Below are 16,565 nucleotides of genomic sequence, written 5' to 3'. Positions count from 1 at the left end.
TACATCAATAGGAATCAAGGGGGAGGGGTAACGTCCTTCCCCCGCCCAGCCCAGCAGCCTCTCTGTCTGTTTCTCTTCAGCGCCATCAACAAACATCCCCTCCCCCTTTGTCCACCCAGTTCCTTCTCCCGCTGGAGAAAGCACCTGCCTTGATAGGCCTGGCTGCTTATCAAATTCAATCCTTGCAAACACCCGCTGTGGGAGGCTGCGGAGGACCGATCTGCACTGGGCTCTAACGGGCCAGGGACGGCTGGCTGCTGGCGAGATGGGGCTAGGGGACATGCCGGTCACTAGCTGACCCCACAAGAGCCCTTTGGACCGATGCCCTGCGGGAGCAGAGATGGGCACGCAGCCTTGACAGGTAAGTCCTTCACCTTTGCCACAGTGGCTCATGGCTGTAACATAGATCCATAGAGTTTGTGGCGAGACGGGGCCAACAGATCACCCCTGTTGGTCTCCTGTGTATTCCCAGGCTATTAAATTCACCCAGCTATCCCTGTACTCAGCCCAGTAACTTGGGTTAGGCAAAAACATCCCAGGAGGCAAAACCGTTGTGCACCCCAGGCAAAGTGCGGGAGAGACCGGGGTTCTCCCTGACGTCCTTGTCCTGGGAGGGGACCGATGAGGAGAGATCTGCCCAGATGCCCCATGCTGCAGAGGAAATCAGTACAATCTTCCCGCTCCTTGGCTGTGATCAATAACCTGCTCGTGACTTTGCTTTCCATTGGAAACAGCCCCTCGTGTCTTCAAAGCGCTCCAGCCGCAGAGCCAGATTCTGAGCCCCGTCTCTGGTGGAGTTCACACAGCGGGGCAGGCACGGAACCCAGGCGTCCTGAGTCTCCAGCCAGTGCCTCACCCACTCGTGGGCCAACCCTTCTTTTAAAGGGATTTTATACCGAGCTAGAGCGATTGACGCTGCCCTTAAAAAAAACCACCCAGGAGCTGAAGCATTTGTGGACGGCATTTCAGATCTCTATTCTGATCTGTTGCAGGGGAGTAACAACGAGCCTGCCACCTCAAACGGCACAAAAACACGAGTCGGGTCCTCAAAATCCCGACGGCGTCTTAAAAAACGCGAGATGATTGTTTTAAAATGGATTTGGGGGCTTTGCGCCACAAACACGGTGGCTGGAAACCGTCATTATTTTGACAATTGAAGCTGAGAGCCTCCGGCCGCCCCTGGATTCCAGCAGCCGGGGCTTTCAGAGAAACCCCGACTATCACAAGACCCGCAATGATTTTGTCACAGCTGGCAACACAAAGTCAATGGAATCATTCCGGGTTTACACCGAGATTGGCAGCAGAATCTGGCTCTCTCTAGAGCTCTGCTCGTCCACCAGATGCCCCCCCACCTTGTGTCCTGGTTGACACCCCTGTCCGTGATCTAGCAGGCTTTGCACAGGTGCAAATGACCGTAGAAATGGCAAGACAGCAGAGGACTGGGCCCACTAAATACCGTTGCCCCTTTGTGTCCCGAGCGGCTAGCCAAAGTCCAGGGCCCTGGGGCCGTTCCAGAGAGAAGCAGACATTGATGGAGTCTGGTATTTTCTTTGATGCAACCCTGTTCATTGCCCAGGAATGTACAAAGGTCAGTGGCTCTAAACACAGATGGCACCAAGACCAAAAGGAGCAGTCTCTTAGCTTAAAGCCCTCTACTGGGCTGCCCCTCCCGAGCCTCTTTAGCCAACCCCAGGCCCCCGAGTTCTCTCTGGGTCTTTTTCCAGCTGCGCTTACAGTTTCCTGCTTGGCTTTCTTGCCTCTCCCTCTCCGGCCTTGTCTGCTCTCCATTTCTCCGCAATCTCGCTTCACCCGTCCTCGCCGGGTCACAATGCCTGGTTGAACCCTCTGCCCGCATGGGGCTAGTTTCTATGGGGCTTTGTTTGGGGCGCGGGATCCTTGACTGTCTCTGAGGATTCATTCACGCATCAGTTTGCACGTAACCCATGGTGAGGTTTCACCTGGCTCATAGCAGTAATAACTCCCAGTTCTTATCCTCGCTGCATCTCAGTGTGCCTCACAAATGGGGAAACTGAGGCACAGAGCGGGGGAAGACCAAAGTCACCTGTCAGGCCAGCAGCAGAGCCAGAAATAAAAGCCACATCCCCCGAGCCCCAGTCCAGTGCTCTATCCGCTAGGCCAGGGGTGGGCAAACTACGGCCAGCGGGCCGGATCCAGCCCGTCAAGGCTTTGGATCTGGCCCACGGCATTGTCCCACATGGCGCCGTGGGCCCCACGCCGCTCTCAGAAACGGCCGGCTCCACGTCCCTGCAGCCCTGGGGGGCGAGGGAGGGAGGGGGGAGAGGGATCTGTGTGTTGCCCTTGCCTCCAGGCACCGCCCCCCGCAGCTCTCATTGGCCGGGAATGGAGAACCGCGGCCAAAGGGAGCCTGCCCTGGTCCCGGTGCGTGCCACTGCCACCCCGGAGCCGCGTTAGGTAAGCAGTGCCAGGCCGGAGCCCAAACCCCGTCTGCACCCCACCCCCCAACTCCCTGCCCTAAGCCTCCTGCCTGCACTTCGCACCCCTCCTGCACCCCAACTCCCTGCTGTGAGCCCCCTTGTAGACCCTGCACCCCAACCTCCTGCCCTGAGCGTCCTGCTGCACCCTGCACCCCGTGCACCCCAACCCCCTGCCCTGAGTGCCCTGCTGCACCCTGCACCCCGTGCACCCCAACCCCCTGCCCTGAGCGTCCTGCTGCACCCTGCACCCCGTGCACCCCAACCCCCTGCCCTGAGCGTCCTGCTGCACCCTGCACCCCGTGCACCCCAACCCCCTGCCCTGAGCGTCCTGCTGCACCCTGGACCCCTCCTGCACCCCTGCCCTGAGCCCCCTCCTGCACTCCGCACTCCCTCCCGCACCCCAACCCCCTGCCCTGGCCCTGCATACAATTTCCCCACCCAGATGTGGCCTTCGGCCCAAAAAGTTTGCCCACCCCGTGCTAGGCCTAGGTAACCTCATCACCGAGGTGAAAGAAAAAGGGGGGAAAGCATCCAGCGGCGTTGAAATGTACCTGACTGGGAGGGACACCTGCTTCCTTAGGCCCTATGCTGGCCCTGTGTTGTCGATAACTAGAGGGATGCAAATTGCATGAGCTGCCAGTCCCCTTCACTGGGCTTAAATCCACCTTCAAATGTAAAAGGCGTCTCTGCTTCTGCCCAGTGCAATCCCAGCCTCCTTGGGCCACACGTGGCCCTGGGAAATGTTCAGAACAGAACCCCAGAGGTCTTGGATTCCAAGGGGGTGGGAGGTTTAGGTGTCTTATCTGCAAGGATCTGGGCCTGGGTTCTAGATTCTAAAGCCAGCAGGGCCCTTCATGATTACCCACCCTCAGCTCCTGCATATCCCAGGCCAGAAATGCCGCTCTGCCCAGAGCTGGTGGCTGAGCCTGAGCCGTCCCTTGGGTATGGCAAATCGGGGTGACCGCTGCAGGCCCCGTGCTCTGGGGGGACCCTGGGCCGGCGCCCGAGACCCTGGGTGTGTGGAGCGGAAGCCAGGACTCTGGGAGTGGGGCAGCAGCCGAGAGCCCCGGAGTGTGGGGCCAGCAGCCAACACCCCAGGCGCAGGGCTGGCAGCTGGGAGCCTGGGGGTGCTGCAGCCCCCTCCCTCCCCGCACCCCTAGTTCCTGTGCCTATGGCCGGGGCTGATTTGTCCCGGGCCCCGCCTAGGGATGGCCCTGGCCAGAGCAGAGCTTAGAGGGAACACTCTGAGGTCTTGTCTGCACACAAACGTTCTGTTCCTGCTTGCTTGCTGCGTGCTTAAAGCAAGTATCCGTTTGCTTAAAGATTAGGTCTGTTTGGGGGACTGGGGGCTGAGCCAAGCGGCCTGCTAGGCTAGGCTAGGAGCTGCCGACCGAGGCTGCAGCCTGCCTCCCTAACCCTTGGCAAGGGGGCTGTGACATACGAGGTACAATCCAGACTAGTGAGTAGCTGTGTCACTCCTGCCCTCTAACTTGGGTGCCCTTCACACTGCTTCACTGCTGTATCCTCCAGCCTGGATTGCTCACAAAGAACCTCCAGCGTGCAAGTCACTCCCAGCTATGTGCACTGCAGGCACACCCTGCCTCTTACCAGCCCTGGTTCATTTGCTGGGTGACCCCAACACACTCCCAGCCTTAGATTCCCCCGCAGAAATGTCTGTCCTGTACTGCCCAGCCCTCCCCTGGACAATGCAAATGATACAAAGTCTGTTGTTGGTTTAATAGAAATAATACGCACGCAACTTGCCACCCCAAATGAAGCTGCCCAGACACTTCAGTTCAAACGCACGGGATTAGATCAAACAGTGAAATAAGTTTATTAACTACAGAGAGAGAGGTTTGAAGTGAGAACCAGTAATGAGGCATAAAGGCCAGAAATGGTTACAAGAAAAGTAAAGATAAAACGCAAGCAATGCTTAATTTAGCAAACTCTGCTAAATTCAAAGGAAAGATTTCTCATGCTTTCAATAGTTTTACTGACTAAACTTCTTAGGTCAGGACCCCTTCTCCCCAGAATCCAAAGAATGCTTCTTATTGCTTCAGATGCCATGAACGCGGAGGGCAGAGAGGGGGGTAGGGGGTGTCTTGGGGTGTCAGTCACCCTCAAAAAACCTTTCCAGCTGAGATTCAGGAGAGAAAGCATCTATTAGGAAGGATGTTCCCTGCTGCTTTTTCCTCACTTGTTTAAGCACCCTTTGCTTCCCTTCCTGCTTGATGACTTTGTTTATTGCTTAAATGCAAACTAAGCAGAGCCCATATTCCTTCGATCAGGAAAAAGGGGTAAACAGTGAGGTGGCAAACTTTGCAGACGATGTAAAAATTACTCAAGATAGTTACGTTCAAACCAGACCACAAAGAGTTGCAAAAGGACCTCACGAAACTGGGTGGCTGGGCAACAAAATGGCAGATGCATCGGTCAGTTCAAGGTGTCTTTCAGGGCAGCCCCAAGGATCTCTGGCTTCCTTAGGATCTCCGGCCCTTTGGAGTCCAACCAGCCAAAAAGATGGAAAATATTCCTGTGGCTTTATTTGATTTCCTTCCTTTAGCTTCCAAGCTCACAGATGGAGCTTCCTGGCACATAGCATTTCTCAAGTGCCGGAAAGGGCCATTAACCAATCATTTGTATTGCAATGATCCCTGATGGCCCATCTGCTTTTGACAGTCCTTCTGGAAAGGAAGGCGGGGCGTGGGGTGGGGGACGATTCCTGTGGCTGGGTTCACAAGTTCAGAGTGAACCTTTTCAAAGTTATAAAGCAAAACAGAGATAATTTCTCACAGCCTGGCATACGGGTATTCCACATGGGATTAATGCCTTACACCCCCACCCCTGTCTGCCTTGCACACCAGGAAGCTGCCCCTCCACCTCCACTCGCCCTGTGCTTTCACCTAGGTCCAACCTCTCCCTGGGCCAGAGATTCCAAGGCCAGGAGGGGCCATTGTGACCATCTAGGGTGACCCGCTGGATGACCCAGGCCATAGGCCGGCGCTAGATTCATTCCCGGTTAAGCCAGAGCAGATCTTATTGAAAAACAGCCCGTCTTGATTGAGAAAACTGCCAGGGATAGAGAATTCGCCCCAGCCCTCGGTGAGCTGCTCCCTCCCTGCTATTGGAAGTAGTGGCCGTATAAGCTATGACGCTGGATATATGGAAATACCTAGCGTGCATGGGCGCGCGGCCCCTCGATAGCCACTGAACACTGGGAGGATTCATCCCATGTCCCTCTGATTCCATCCCAGGGTCTTAGCCCTCAGGAACAGGGGAACTGGGCATTCTCAGGGTCTCTCCCCCAGATCACAGGGGCCCACCAGATCCTCTGGTCTGACCTGCAGATCACGGGCCACTGACCCCCTCCCAGCTTCCACCTCACCAACATAGACGAGTAGAATTTGACCCCCGTAGTTCAACCCCCCTGGGGCGGGTTGGCCGTACGCTGAGCTCTGGTTTCCCTCCGTGCAGTGGTGCCGACGGAGCGTGGAGATGCGGGAGCGCTGACGGGCCAGCGAGGCGCCTGGATTAACATGGCCAGCATCCCACCTGCCACAAACGCCTTCCCCAACTCGTCCTTCTTGCCCACCCCCACCCCAAGCTGCCCGGGGTCATCGAACGGGAGCTCGCCCAGCCTGGACGTGCCCTACTTCCTGACGGAGACCACCACGGCGGTGCTGTCCGTCGCAGGCAACCTCTTCATCTGCACCGTCATCCTACGCGACAGGAAGCTGCGCGCTGTGGTGACCAACCACTTCCTGGTCTCGCTGGCCGCGGCCGACGTCCTGGTGGGGGCCGTGGCCATCCCCTGCGCCCAGATGGCAGACGCGGGGCTGCCGCGGGGCCAGCCGACTCTGTGCTTGCTGATGCTCTGCACCCTGCTGATCTTCACGCAGGCCTCAGTCTTCGGCCTGTTGGCCATCGCGGTGGAGCGGTACATCTCCATCCTCAAGCCCTTCCAGTATCCGTCCCTCATGAGCCCCCAGAACTCGCTGCTGGTCATCCTGAGCAGCTGGGTGCTGGCCACCTTCATGGGGTCGCTCCCCCTCATGGGCTGGCATAAACCCTTCCCGCCCGACGGTCAGTGCAACTTCAACGCCTTCATCGAGGACACCTACGAGGTCTATTTCAACTTCGTGGCCTGCATGCTGGTGCCGCTGGCCGCCATGCTGGTCCTCTATAGCCGCATCTTCCTGGAGGCCAAGCGGCAGATCCGCAAGGTGGCTGAGCGGGAGGTGGACATGACCCGGCAGGCCCGGCGCCGCCGCGTCCTGCACAAGGAGCTGAGACTGGCCACCTCGCTCTTCATCGTCCTCTTCTGCTTTGCCCTCTGCTGGCTGCCCCTCCACATCATCAACACCCTCCGGCTCGTCTGCCCCGGCTGCCCCGTCCCCAACCCACTGGTGCTGGCGACCATCGTCCTGTCCCACGCCAACTCCGCCATCAACCCCGTGGTGTACGTCTTCCGCATGCGCTCCTTCCGCCAGGCCTTCACGGCCGCCTTCTCCTGCGCCTGGCACCCCCTGCCCACCTCCTCCCCGGGCAAGTTCTGCACCTCCGGACTCACGCCGTCCAATCAGCTAGAGCTGGCCAGCCGCAACAGCCCTCTGCCAGGGAAGTGACGTGGGTTAGTGGCCCACGGGATTGGCCCCCCCGGGACTCCCGGAGCCTCCTTTGTACCTAGAGGGTCACCGCTGAGCTGGTGAAGTCTAGTAAGACTGTCACCGCTCCCTAGCGGGAGTATGACACCCCCCCTTGCGGCCCCCCGGGCTAGGGACAGGGCAGATGGAAGAAGAACCCAGGAGTCCTGGCTCCCAGCCCCCTCACTTTAACCCACCAGGCCAGCGGTTCTCAAACTGTGGGTTGCGACCCTCTTTGAATGGGGGTCGCCAGGGCTGGCTTAGACTTGCTGGGGCCCGGGGCGGAAGCCGAAGCTCGAGGGCTCAGCCCTGGCTGCAGGGCTCAGGTCACCTTTGAGCTTCAGCTTTGGCCTGCCACAACCTCCCAGAGCGGTGGGGCTCGGGCTTCGCCCCCCGCAACCCGGAGCAGTGGGGCTCGGGCAGGCTCAGGCTTCGCCCCCCCCCCTTCCTGGGGTCGTGAAGTAATTTTTGTTGTCCGAAGGGGGTCACGGTGCAGTGAAGTTTGCCTCTTCCCCCAGAGGTCCCGCCCTCACTCCGTATCTTCCCCCAAGGACCCCCAGGCCCACGCCTCTTCGCCCCATCCCCCAAGGGTGGAGGGTCCTCGGGGGAGGGGGCCAAGCGGGAGCAGAACCTGCAGTGGAGCCTCAGCGGGAGGAGGCTGAGGGGGGCTGAGCCTCGGGGCGGAGCAGGGTCATGGTACGGCCGCCAGTGCCCCCCCCCCACACTTTTAGGGAGTATCTCACGCTCATGCCCCGCCTCCCCAAATGTGGGAGTCACGTGCCAATCATGCACTAGATCCCCCCCCACTTCCCTCCCAGAGCCAGGGCTAGAACCCAGGAGTCCTGGCTACCAGCCCCCCCGCTCTAACCACTAGACCCCACTCTCCTCCCAGAGCCAGGGCTAGCACCCAGGAGTCCTGGCTCCCAGCCCCCCTGCTCTAACCACTGAGCCACTCCCAGAGACAGCCACATGTTTTGAAAAGCCCACGTCCAGTAGCAACGTGCCCCACCTCCCCGGTTTCTTCTTTCATGCTGGGTTTGGATGGGGTTGGTTTGACGGGCCATTCCCTGAGGGAGTGGCCACCCCCACCCCAGACCCTCGGGTCAGTGCAGGAGAACCCAAGAGGGAACTGGCCCAGCCTGTATCCTCGGCCCCAGGCAGGAGAAAAGCAGCAGCAAGAGGCCAGCTGGGTTTGCCGGGTGATGCAGGCGAGGCCGAGGAGCCAGGGGTGGAATTTCTCCTCTCAGGGCTCCGGCAAGCAGCTAGTTGCGGCTAGATCGGTTCAGACTTTCAGCTCTCCTTTAAATCGGCCCTGCGGGACCCTCGGGCCCAGGCCAGTTCGGGCAGCGTCTCCAGCCGTTCCTGGATCATCTCATTAAAGGCATCTCCCTGCTGACTTCAATGCTGTGCCGGGTATTGGGATGGGCATGCAGGCAGGAGTCCTGGGAACAGTTCAGAGAGGGGAAGGGAGGTGAGTGAATGCGCCCATCCACGGGGCAGTGCCAGGCTGTGTATTCATTTGGGGGCACCAGGGACTCCCCCCGCACTCCACCCCATGGCATGCCTGCAGTGCTGCTGTTTCCCAGCAGGGGGCGCTGTGACACAACAGCTGTATTAGGTACAGCTGACCCCAGCCGGCAGAGACCCCTGGGCCCACAGACCCCCATCCGCACAACTCAGGGGGCCCAGGCCATGGAGATCCAGTTGCCTCGTACCCCAGAGCTGGGTGGACACCAGAGCTCGGGGAGGGTCCCAGATCCCAGCCTCATCCATGCCAGCGCTGTGCCCCCAGTCCCTCTGGCACGGGCTCCCCACAGGCATTGGGCTGGATCCTGCTAGGGGCAGCCTGGAGCCTTGCAGACGAGCACACGGGGTCCCGGCTCCCACCCATGCCAGGTCCTGCTCCGCAGCCTCTCCTAGCGAGGGCGCTTCGAGGGGTGGCCCGGGCCCCCTCCTGTGGCCATGGGAGGGGCTGGATTGTGGGCGGGGGCTGAGATAGATGGGCAGAGGGAGGAATGGGGGTGGAGGTGAACACCGAGGGCTGGGGGGAAGGAAGAGATGGGGGCAGTAGAGGGGATGGGGGGAGAGCTGAAGGAAGGTGCAGCGCTGCAGTTGCAGGGGTGGGCACATTCACACACGTGCTGTCCTCCATGACATGGGTGGTTTCCTGGTCATGCAGCCTGGCAGAGGCCAAGCTTGGAGGGGCTGTTGGCAGCCAGCATGGGCCAGTCTCCCCAAACCAGGCAGGGGACGTAGCCGGACCCTGCATCCCTGACGGTGCCCAGATCACACCTGGGGCTCCCCCCTCAGCCGGTTCCCCAGCTCCCAGCGGGGGTGGGCAAAGGGCACCCACAGGGCCTAGCACACCACTAGCCAGCGGCCGGGTTTGCATCTCATGGGCGTGTGGGGGGGGGCAGGGAATGGGGGGCAGCGGGGAACCCAGCCCCTCTGACAAACCCTGCAGCTCCCTGGGATTGCAGCAGGCGAGTGATCTGGGCAGTGAGTTTAGCCCAGCTCGGAAACCCCCTCCCCACTCACTCCTGGCCATTCCCCAGGCAGCGGACAGCACATCTGTGCATGGGTGGAGAGCCAGGCTGCTGCAAATCAGCAGGGGGCGCTCTCCCCTCGCAGTCAGGGCTGGCCCCGGTGCAGTGTTAGGGGGTGCTGTGCTCCTGGGAGTGGGGCAGGGTGCCCCTCCCTTGAATGGTGGCATTTCACTGCTAGGTGAATCATTCCTGTTTGCACCTGGCACACGGACCCTGCTCTGGGACTGGTGCCCCCAGGCCGTCCTACCACACAAACAACAGCCCGCTGCCACTGCCCCGCCCCAGGAGTGGCTGCATCTCAGTGCTAGGTGAGGTATTCCTGTATACATAATTGCCACACCCCACCCCAGAGGTGGCTGCATTGTGGTGCTGGGTGCAGGTCCATTGAGAGACATTTAGGGCCCTGGTACATCATGTTCACTGGGGACCCACCTCCTCTCATGTCACCCAAGTTACATTTTGGGAGCCCCCCGTGCTCAGGGAGGCGCCCCCTTTCATCTCATCAGCCCTGATTGGGCGAGGGATCCTGTATAAACAGCTCTGCCCTCCCACCCCAGAGGTGGCCGCATCTCAGCTCACCTGGGACAATCCTGTCTGTGCTGCAGTTCCCAGGATCTAGCCGGGGTGAGAGGAACCAGCTCGATACGGCAGCTCGGGTTCAGCGCAGGCCGCAGCTTGGATTTCGCCTCGTCAGGTGCTTTTCCTCCACCTCCCTCAGAGGCGGCGACAGGAGGGAAGGGGATGATTTGGTCCAGAGGAGGCGCAGCAGCGAAGGGCCGGGGTGGCTGAGCCAGCATGGCCTTATCACAATGAGAGTCCGACACCCGAGCCGGGCCGGAGCTCGGAATCAATCCCTCACCCCCTGGGATCCTGACCAGACTGAGCTTCAGCTGGAGCTTGATGGCCCTGCAATGGGGGCTGGTGACCCCCGCCATCCATCTCACCACTGCATCCCTTCCCTGCCCTGGGTCTCCCCCACAGCTGCCTCTTGTGCCAGGATCTGGGGAGAGGCAGGCCCGAGGGGGTTGGTCTGTCCAGGCCACCGGGCAGGAATCCAGTCCCCCATTCCCTGGGAGTTAACTGAGCTCAGTATCTTTCAGTGGGGCTGGGAAGTGACCCCACACCCCCAGGGGCAGAAATGCTCCAGCTCTGACCCTCCCCAGCTCCCAGGGAGGTGCCGGTGCCCAGCTGGCACCAGACAAGTCCCCAAGGGTGCCACAAGCCAGGGTGCTGGCGGAAGAGCGGGCCTGGCTGTTTCCCTGCCCGAGCTGGGTCAGACCTGCCAGGCAAGGAAGTGTCGGGGACAATGTGGAGCCAGCGTCGGTCAGGTCTGACGTAGACAGATGATCCCTCTGCCCCATGCCACGTTGTCGCCCCTTCCCACCAGCCCACGCCCCCCAGAACCACCTCTCCTCCTGAGCCCCTGCCCATCGGGGCTCAGCCCCTCGCCCCAGCTGAGCAGGCGATGTCCTGCCAAACGGCCCATCTGTCCCTTGATCAATAATTCATCCCTCTGGCAGCAGCAGGGGGCTCCCCCCCCCCCCCAAACAGTAACTGATCCGGCCCGGCGGCTGCGCGTCGGGAAAGGGGCTGTCCTGCGAGAGAGCAACACAAAGTCACTTTGAGAGTGGAGCAGAGCGCGGGGGTCCCAGGAGGCCGGCGGGGGGTCGAGTTTCACTGGCTGAGGAGCAGCTGGGCCCAGGGGTGAGCTCATGAGACAGCCCGAGGAAGAGATGCCGGCAGATCCAGCAGCGCTGCCAGCACCGACCCACGGCGGCTCCGTGCACAAAGGAATAGTGTGGGGCTGGCTGGCTCCGGGGGGGCAGGGAATGGGACCTTCCCCCTCTAGCCCAGGGGGTCTCAACCTCTCTGAGGCCCCCCCCCCGGAACAGGTGATAGCAGCACCCTAGCCCACCTGTGCCCAGCAAGAGGCTTTCAGCACAGCTAGTGGCTGAAGAGCTGTATTCTCTGGCTAGCTAGTTCCACCCCCTGCCTAGAACACACAACACAATACAGGGACAAGAAGAAACCTAAGCCAGGGCTTTGGTGGGTCCTCTGAAACCACAGCTGAGAACTGCTGCTCTATGGGGTGCTGGTGCCAGCCCTAGGGGTGGGGAATGGGGCCTTTCCCCTCTGGAGACGCTGGCTCCGATCTGGCCCCTGGCGGGGCATCTGGCTGGCAATGGGGGCGGGGGGGGGGTTGGACCTTTCCAGATTATTCTCCCATTCAAAGCCCCCCCACCAGGCCAGCAGGGCCCATCAGTTGCTCCCCCAGCTGCCATGCAGTGGCCCCCGTAAAGGAGTTGGGAGGTCCCCCTCCCCCCTCAAAGGGTCAGCTGTTCCCGTCCCAACAGACTCTCCATGGCTGCCCCCCTCTCCCAGCCCTAGCTGGAGCAGGGGGGGTTGACAGTGCAGGGCGAATCAGCCCAGCCTGCTGCTGCTCCTCGGTTGACAAACAGAGGCCATCAGGCCGCAGGGCCCTTGAGCCAGTGCCTGGGCCCAGCCCTGCATCCAGCCACAGCTTCGTAAGGACTCCGCAGCGCCTACTGCCCGCGGGTCGCCCATCCTTGTGGCATCTGGCCCCCTTCGGCTCCTCACTCAGAGACCAGCTCTGGGGAGGGGAAGAGCCAGAGCCGCAGGGCAGGGCAGAATGTAGCTCCCCGGGCTCCTGCTGACTCACAACCCATGGGAGAAGCCAAACAGCCACTGGTAGCCACAAGGGGAAGAAGTGAACCAAAGTTTAAAGCACGTGGGTCCCATCCCTGCCCCCATCTGACCACCCCTCTCTGGAGGGGAAGCAGAGGAGTGTGGGTCTAACTCCGGAACAAGCATTCGGCCTCCTCGACTATTAACAGCCAGCAGCGGGCTCTCTCCCGCCCCAGCCTGGCTCACATGACAGTACCTGCCAGCAAGATTCACCCGTCACTGGCCGCGCTACCTCTCCACCCCAAAGCAGGCAAGAGACAGCAGGAGAAATCGAGCTGGTTTATTACAAAAGACCCTGGTGTCACCCGTTCGCTGCAAGGAGAGGAGCTGCCCTTGAGGCTGGGGCTACAACTTACAAGATCCCGCTCCTGAAACTGCCCCATGGATACAAGGAACCCGGGACACAAGGAGCCACTAGCTCAGATGCCGCTGGAGGATCAGGGCCAGGGGAGCTGTCGAACACCAGGGATTTCTGCACCGATGAGCTGTGGGATTGTACCAGGCGTGACTTACCCCCAGCCCAAGCAGCGTCCGGAGGTTCAAAGTGAGGGGAAGAGGATACTTGGTCCCTGTCCCGCTTTATAGCAGAGTAAGGCTCGACCCTTCATGCCCAGTGCGGATGCAGCTGAATCGCCTCAGCTGGTCCCGCTGGAACCGAGCCAAGGCTGACGCCACCCTGAAGCTGTCTACACTAGGAGCTGAGCGGTGTTTCAAATCACATTCGCTACCTCGACTTCCCTGGCACCTCGCTCAGCTGGAAAGCAGGACCCGGACGCAAGGACAACTGCTGCTGGTCTGGCTGGGTCTGGGGAAGCGGAGGGTCAAAAGAGGGGCAGCAGTCACGCGCGCCTGGTGCCTCTCTGCGGGGCGTTTACAGTAGGGTAGCTCTGCAGGGTGGAAATCCCCAGGGTAGACGGCCCCCACCCAAATCAGACAACTCCAGCAGACGGCTCCCCTTGAAAAGACACCTTTGAAGAGCCATTCAGAGACAATTCTGTTGAGAGTTCCCCCCTTCTGTTAGGCCGAGATTCCTGGTGCTTCTCTTTGTACCCAGCTCCCTTAGGAAACCTCAGTGCTCCCCATTCCTAGCAACCGAGCCCGAGAGCAGGCCCGTCGGGGGGCCTACGAGCTAAAGAGCCTCTCACTTCTATGCAGCCTCCCCCAGGGCCAGCCGAGTCTGCAGCACCCGGCAGCAAGGCTACGGGTGGGCACAGAGATCCTGGGTAAATCCAGAGAAGCAGCGCCAGGACTTTCAGCTTTGGGCAGGTGGGTGACGGACGTGGGGAAACACTAGCCTGGAATGGACTTGCAGCAGCTGGGGTCTGCTGACCAGGTCTGCTCCCAGACACCCCCTTCCAATCCCCTGGGATGGTGGGAGGAGGAGGCAGCAATGGGGCGGGCGGGGGGGGGGGGGAGCTGTGCTCAGCCCTCGGCGGTCTAAGGACTAAGAAGGGAGGTACAGGCGACACCTGGGGAGAGCTCAGCAGAGTTGTTTCTGAACAGGACGGTCTTCACAAGTGATGCAGCCAGCAGGCTTCATCCAGAAGGGCTGGAGGCAGGTACCCTGCTCAGCCTGGCTCTGGGTCACGCCAGGGCGAGGCTGGGGCCTTGGGACAGTTCTCTATTTGCCGGCAATGAGGGGGTTCCTCAGCACCACAATGACCGAGTCCCCCCGCAGGAACATCTTGGAGATGTAGCGATCCTTGTTGACGGGCTTCGATTTCTTCTTGCCCTTGCCACTCTTGGGCACCTCCGTCCACATCTCCTTGACGTTCTCCAGCACCATGTTACAGTGCCTGGAGGGAGAGAGTGGGGGAGAGGGATCAGGGACACAGCAATGGAGCTGAGAGGAACCACTGACAACCTAGGCCCCATGGCCGGAGAGGAAGCTGCTCATTGCAGCCTCTGACCTGGCAGCCCCTCTGCTAAGCCTGTCCCACTGAGCTCATTCCTGCTCGGATCAACTACTTAGTGCAGCAGTCGGGTTCTACCAAGGACGTTCCCTCCCAGACCTGGAAATACATCCCAGCAGTCCTGCCACTCAGTGCCCCCACCACGCCAATAACCACTAAGTCACCCTCCCACAGCAGGGAAAAGAACCCAGGAACTCTGGCTCCCAGCTCCGCTGCTCTGACCACTGGACAACATCCCACCTGCTCTGTACTGCAAAACGGGTGGGGGACCCTTCTGCTCTTGCTGGGGAACAGGGCAGGCATAAACCGCATCCCCCTGAGGTCCAGCTGTGAAGGAAGGGTATTTTAAGTGTATGGGGGGAGGAAACCGCACCTGTCAAAGGCCTTGACGCGTCCCAGCAGCTTCTTGTTGTTGCGACAGTTGATCAGCACCTGGGTGTTGTTCTTGACCGACTGGGTGAGGACAGACAGGGGCCCTGTGTTGAACTCCTCCTCCTCCCGCTTCTGCAGCTCCTCGGGGGTCATCTCGCTCTTGGGTTTGTTTAAGAGGCTCCTGCAGGCGCAGAAGGGGAAGACACGGCATTCATGGAGCCTCTGCCACTCCCTCCTCCTCCTGCCACCCCGTCTTGGGTGTCCTAGCAGGACAAAGGGCCCATCTCTCGGGCTGCCTTGCCCCTGACACCCCACGGTGACAGGGCACTACCAGCTGGGTGATTCAGTCCTCGCTTTCCCATAACCCCACCCATCTCTAGGTACCTCTACAGAGCAGTAGTGGTGATTCCCAACTCGCCTAGATGTACATGTGCTAGGGTCTGCTTGAGCTAGTGTCTGTGGTGGATTGGGCCTGCTGTCCAGTATCTGCCTAGGGTCTCTGACAGGCTCTTTCTTGGTGCAGCTGGGCATTTCGAGCCGAGCTAGCACGGGTATGGCTAGACGAGTGGGAATCACACTCCCAGCTGCAGTGGAGAGGTACGCTAAGGCTCGCTCTATAACCCATAAAGCTGCCCAGTGGGAACGTGTCCATTTCAATGAAATTTCATTTAGCGCAAAATGTACCAGAGTGTTTCCATCAGCCCCAGCACTCTATTTCAACCTGCCCGGGACGTTTGGCGTTTTCCTTTCAAAACCCAGGTTATAAATGATACAAACCAAGCAAAGTCCTAGTAAAACGCCTCGATTTCACGTCACCGGAAATGTCAGAAGTTCAGTTTTGCTGCAGCTGGGAATGGGAACATTTCAAAGTGTCGATATTTCCCGCAGAACAGAGATTCCTAGAGTGGATCCGCTCTACCGCTGCCCTGGGGGGGTGGGGGGCCGCTGTCCCTCGGCAGGGACCCCTCAACTCTCAGCGAGAGCTGAATGCTTCTGCCTGAATGGGGGTGGGTGGGAGAGAGGCTGGGGGGGGGAACTAGCCCCCTTCCCCACGCTTTCTCAGCTTCCAGTCAGGAGTGAGGTGAATCAAACCTCCCCTGTTACCCCAACGCTCCCTTCCCGGGATCCCCAGCAGCATCTCGTCTGAGGGCAGAGCAAGGCAGGGAATCTCCGCCCCCCACCCCCGAGCCCTCTGGGCCAATGCCCCGCTACGGAGGGGGGCTGGACGCGCGATCCCCAGGACAGGGGGCTCCCCCATCACACGGGGGGGGGTTAAGGCCCAGGCGCTGCGCTCCACGCCCTCGCCCGGGGGGCGCCGGTGAACGCAGACTCCATCTGCCCCTCCCCCACCGGCCCCCCGCCCCTGTGGCCTCCTCACATGACGCCGCCGCCGCTCCCGCTCTCACACACGCGCCGCCAAGAATCTCGCGCCGCCGCCTCCGCCGCTGCTGCCGCTGCCGGGACTTTCCGCTTCCGGGTGACGGGTGAGTACGCGTGCGCACTGCCCCGGCCTGGCGGAGTGGGGAGGCGGCCCCGCCGAGGCCGCACTTCCGGCTTCAGAGCGGCCGCGCGCCTCCCGCGACGGGGCGGCCGGAGGGACCACTTTGCGCGGAGCGCGAAGGGGCCGCTGCCGTCCTGGGGTTGCACGGGAGGGCGGGGCCAGAGTCCATGGAGGCGTGGCCAGACCCACAGGGGGCGGGGCTTCAACCCCTGGGCAGAACCAGGCGGGGGCGGAGTTTGCAGCTGGTACAAAGTGACCCAGGCTGGTCCCAGCAAAGGGGGCGAGGGGGAGCCCCATGACTCCGGCTGCCCCATGCTATGGGGCTGGTACCACGCCCGAGGCAGAGCTTGGGGGGCCCCCGACACCCCACGTGCCCTGTGCAGCGGCCAACACAAGGGGGAATAGGGTGGATAATAGACAGCCAATAT

General features: G+C 60.7%; 2 protein-coding genes across 4 annotated transcripts; one reads left to right on the top strand and one right to left on the bottom strand.

Annotated features, from left to right (window-relative positions):
• Positions 1–260: 260 nt before the first annotated feature.
• LOC123350633 (adenosine receptor A1-like) lies at positions 261–7,346 on the top strand. Of its 2 annotated transcripts, none has more exons than XM_044989291.1 (2): positions 261–361; positions 5,931–7,346. In XM_044989291.1, exons 1-2 carry the CDS (start codon positions 322–324, stop codon positions 7,079–7,081), a joined length of 1,191 nt encoding a protein of 396 aa, XP_044845226.1. In that variant the 5' UTR covers positions 261–321; the 3' UTR covers positions 7,082–7,346. The 2 variants fall into 2 exon arrangements, with proteins under 2 accessions (XP_044845226.1, XP_044845227.1); XM_044989292.1 differs by lacking the exon at positions 261–361 and adding an exon at positions 5,430–5,558.
• Positions 7,347–12,614: 5,268 nt separating this feature from the next.
• Positions 12,615–16,189, bottom strand: SNRPD2 (small nuclear ribonucleoprotein D2 polypeptide). Of its 2 annotated transcripts, XM_044989302.1 has the most exons (4): positions 16,015–16,189; positions 15,414–15,483; positions 14,638–14,817; positions 12,615–14,147 (listed from the first exon to the last, which is right to left on the bottom strand). In XM_044989302.1, exons 3-4 carry the CDS (start codon positions 14,787–14,789, stop codon positions 13,973–13,975), a joined length of 327 nt encoding a protein of 108 aa, XP_044845237.1. In that variant the 5' UTR covers positions 14,790–14,817; positions 15,414–15,483; positions 16,015–16,189; the 3' UTR covers positions 12,615–13,972. The 2 variants fall into 2 exon arrangements, with proteins under 2 accessions (XP_044845237.1, XP_044845236.1); XM_044989301.1 differs by lacking the exon at positions 15,414–15,483 and having other exon boundaries at positions 16,015–16,186.
• Positions 16,190–16,565: the final 376 nt, after the last annotated feature.

Source organism: Mauremys mutica, chromosome 15 (genome assembly GCF_020497125.1).
Source record: "Mauremys mutica isolate MM-2020 ecotype Southern chromosome 15, ASM2049712v1, whole genome shotgun sequence".
Classification (NCBI taxonomy): Eukaryota; Metazoa; Chordata; order Testudines; family Geoemydidae; genus Mauremys; species Mauremys mutica.
This window is presented reverse-complemented; position numbering and strand designations above follow the sequence as displayed.

Excerpts from the sequence above, each read along its gene's own strand:
- LOC123350633 (XM_044989291.1), top strand. The coding sequence starts at position 322 with ATGCCCTGCGGGAGCAGAGATGGGCACGCAGCCTTGACAG. Across the intron at positions 362-5,930 it reads TGGGCACGCAGCCTTGACAG|TGGTGCCGACGGAGCGTGGA; the intron begins GTAAGTCCTTCA and ends CCCTCCGTGCAG.
- SNRPD2 (XM_044989301.1), bottom strand. Across the intron at positions 14,148-14,637 it reads CGCGTCAAGGCCTTTGACAG|GCACTGTAACATGGTGCTGG; the intron begins GTGCGGTTTCCT and ends CTCTCCCTCCAG.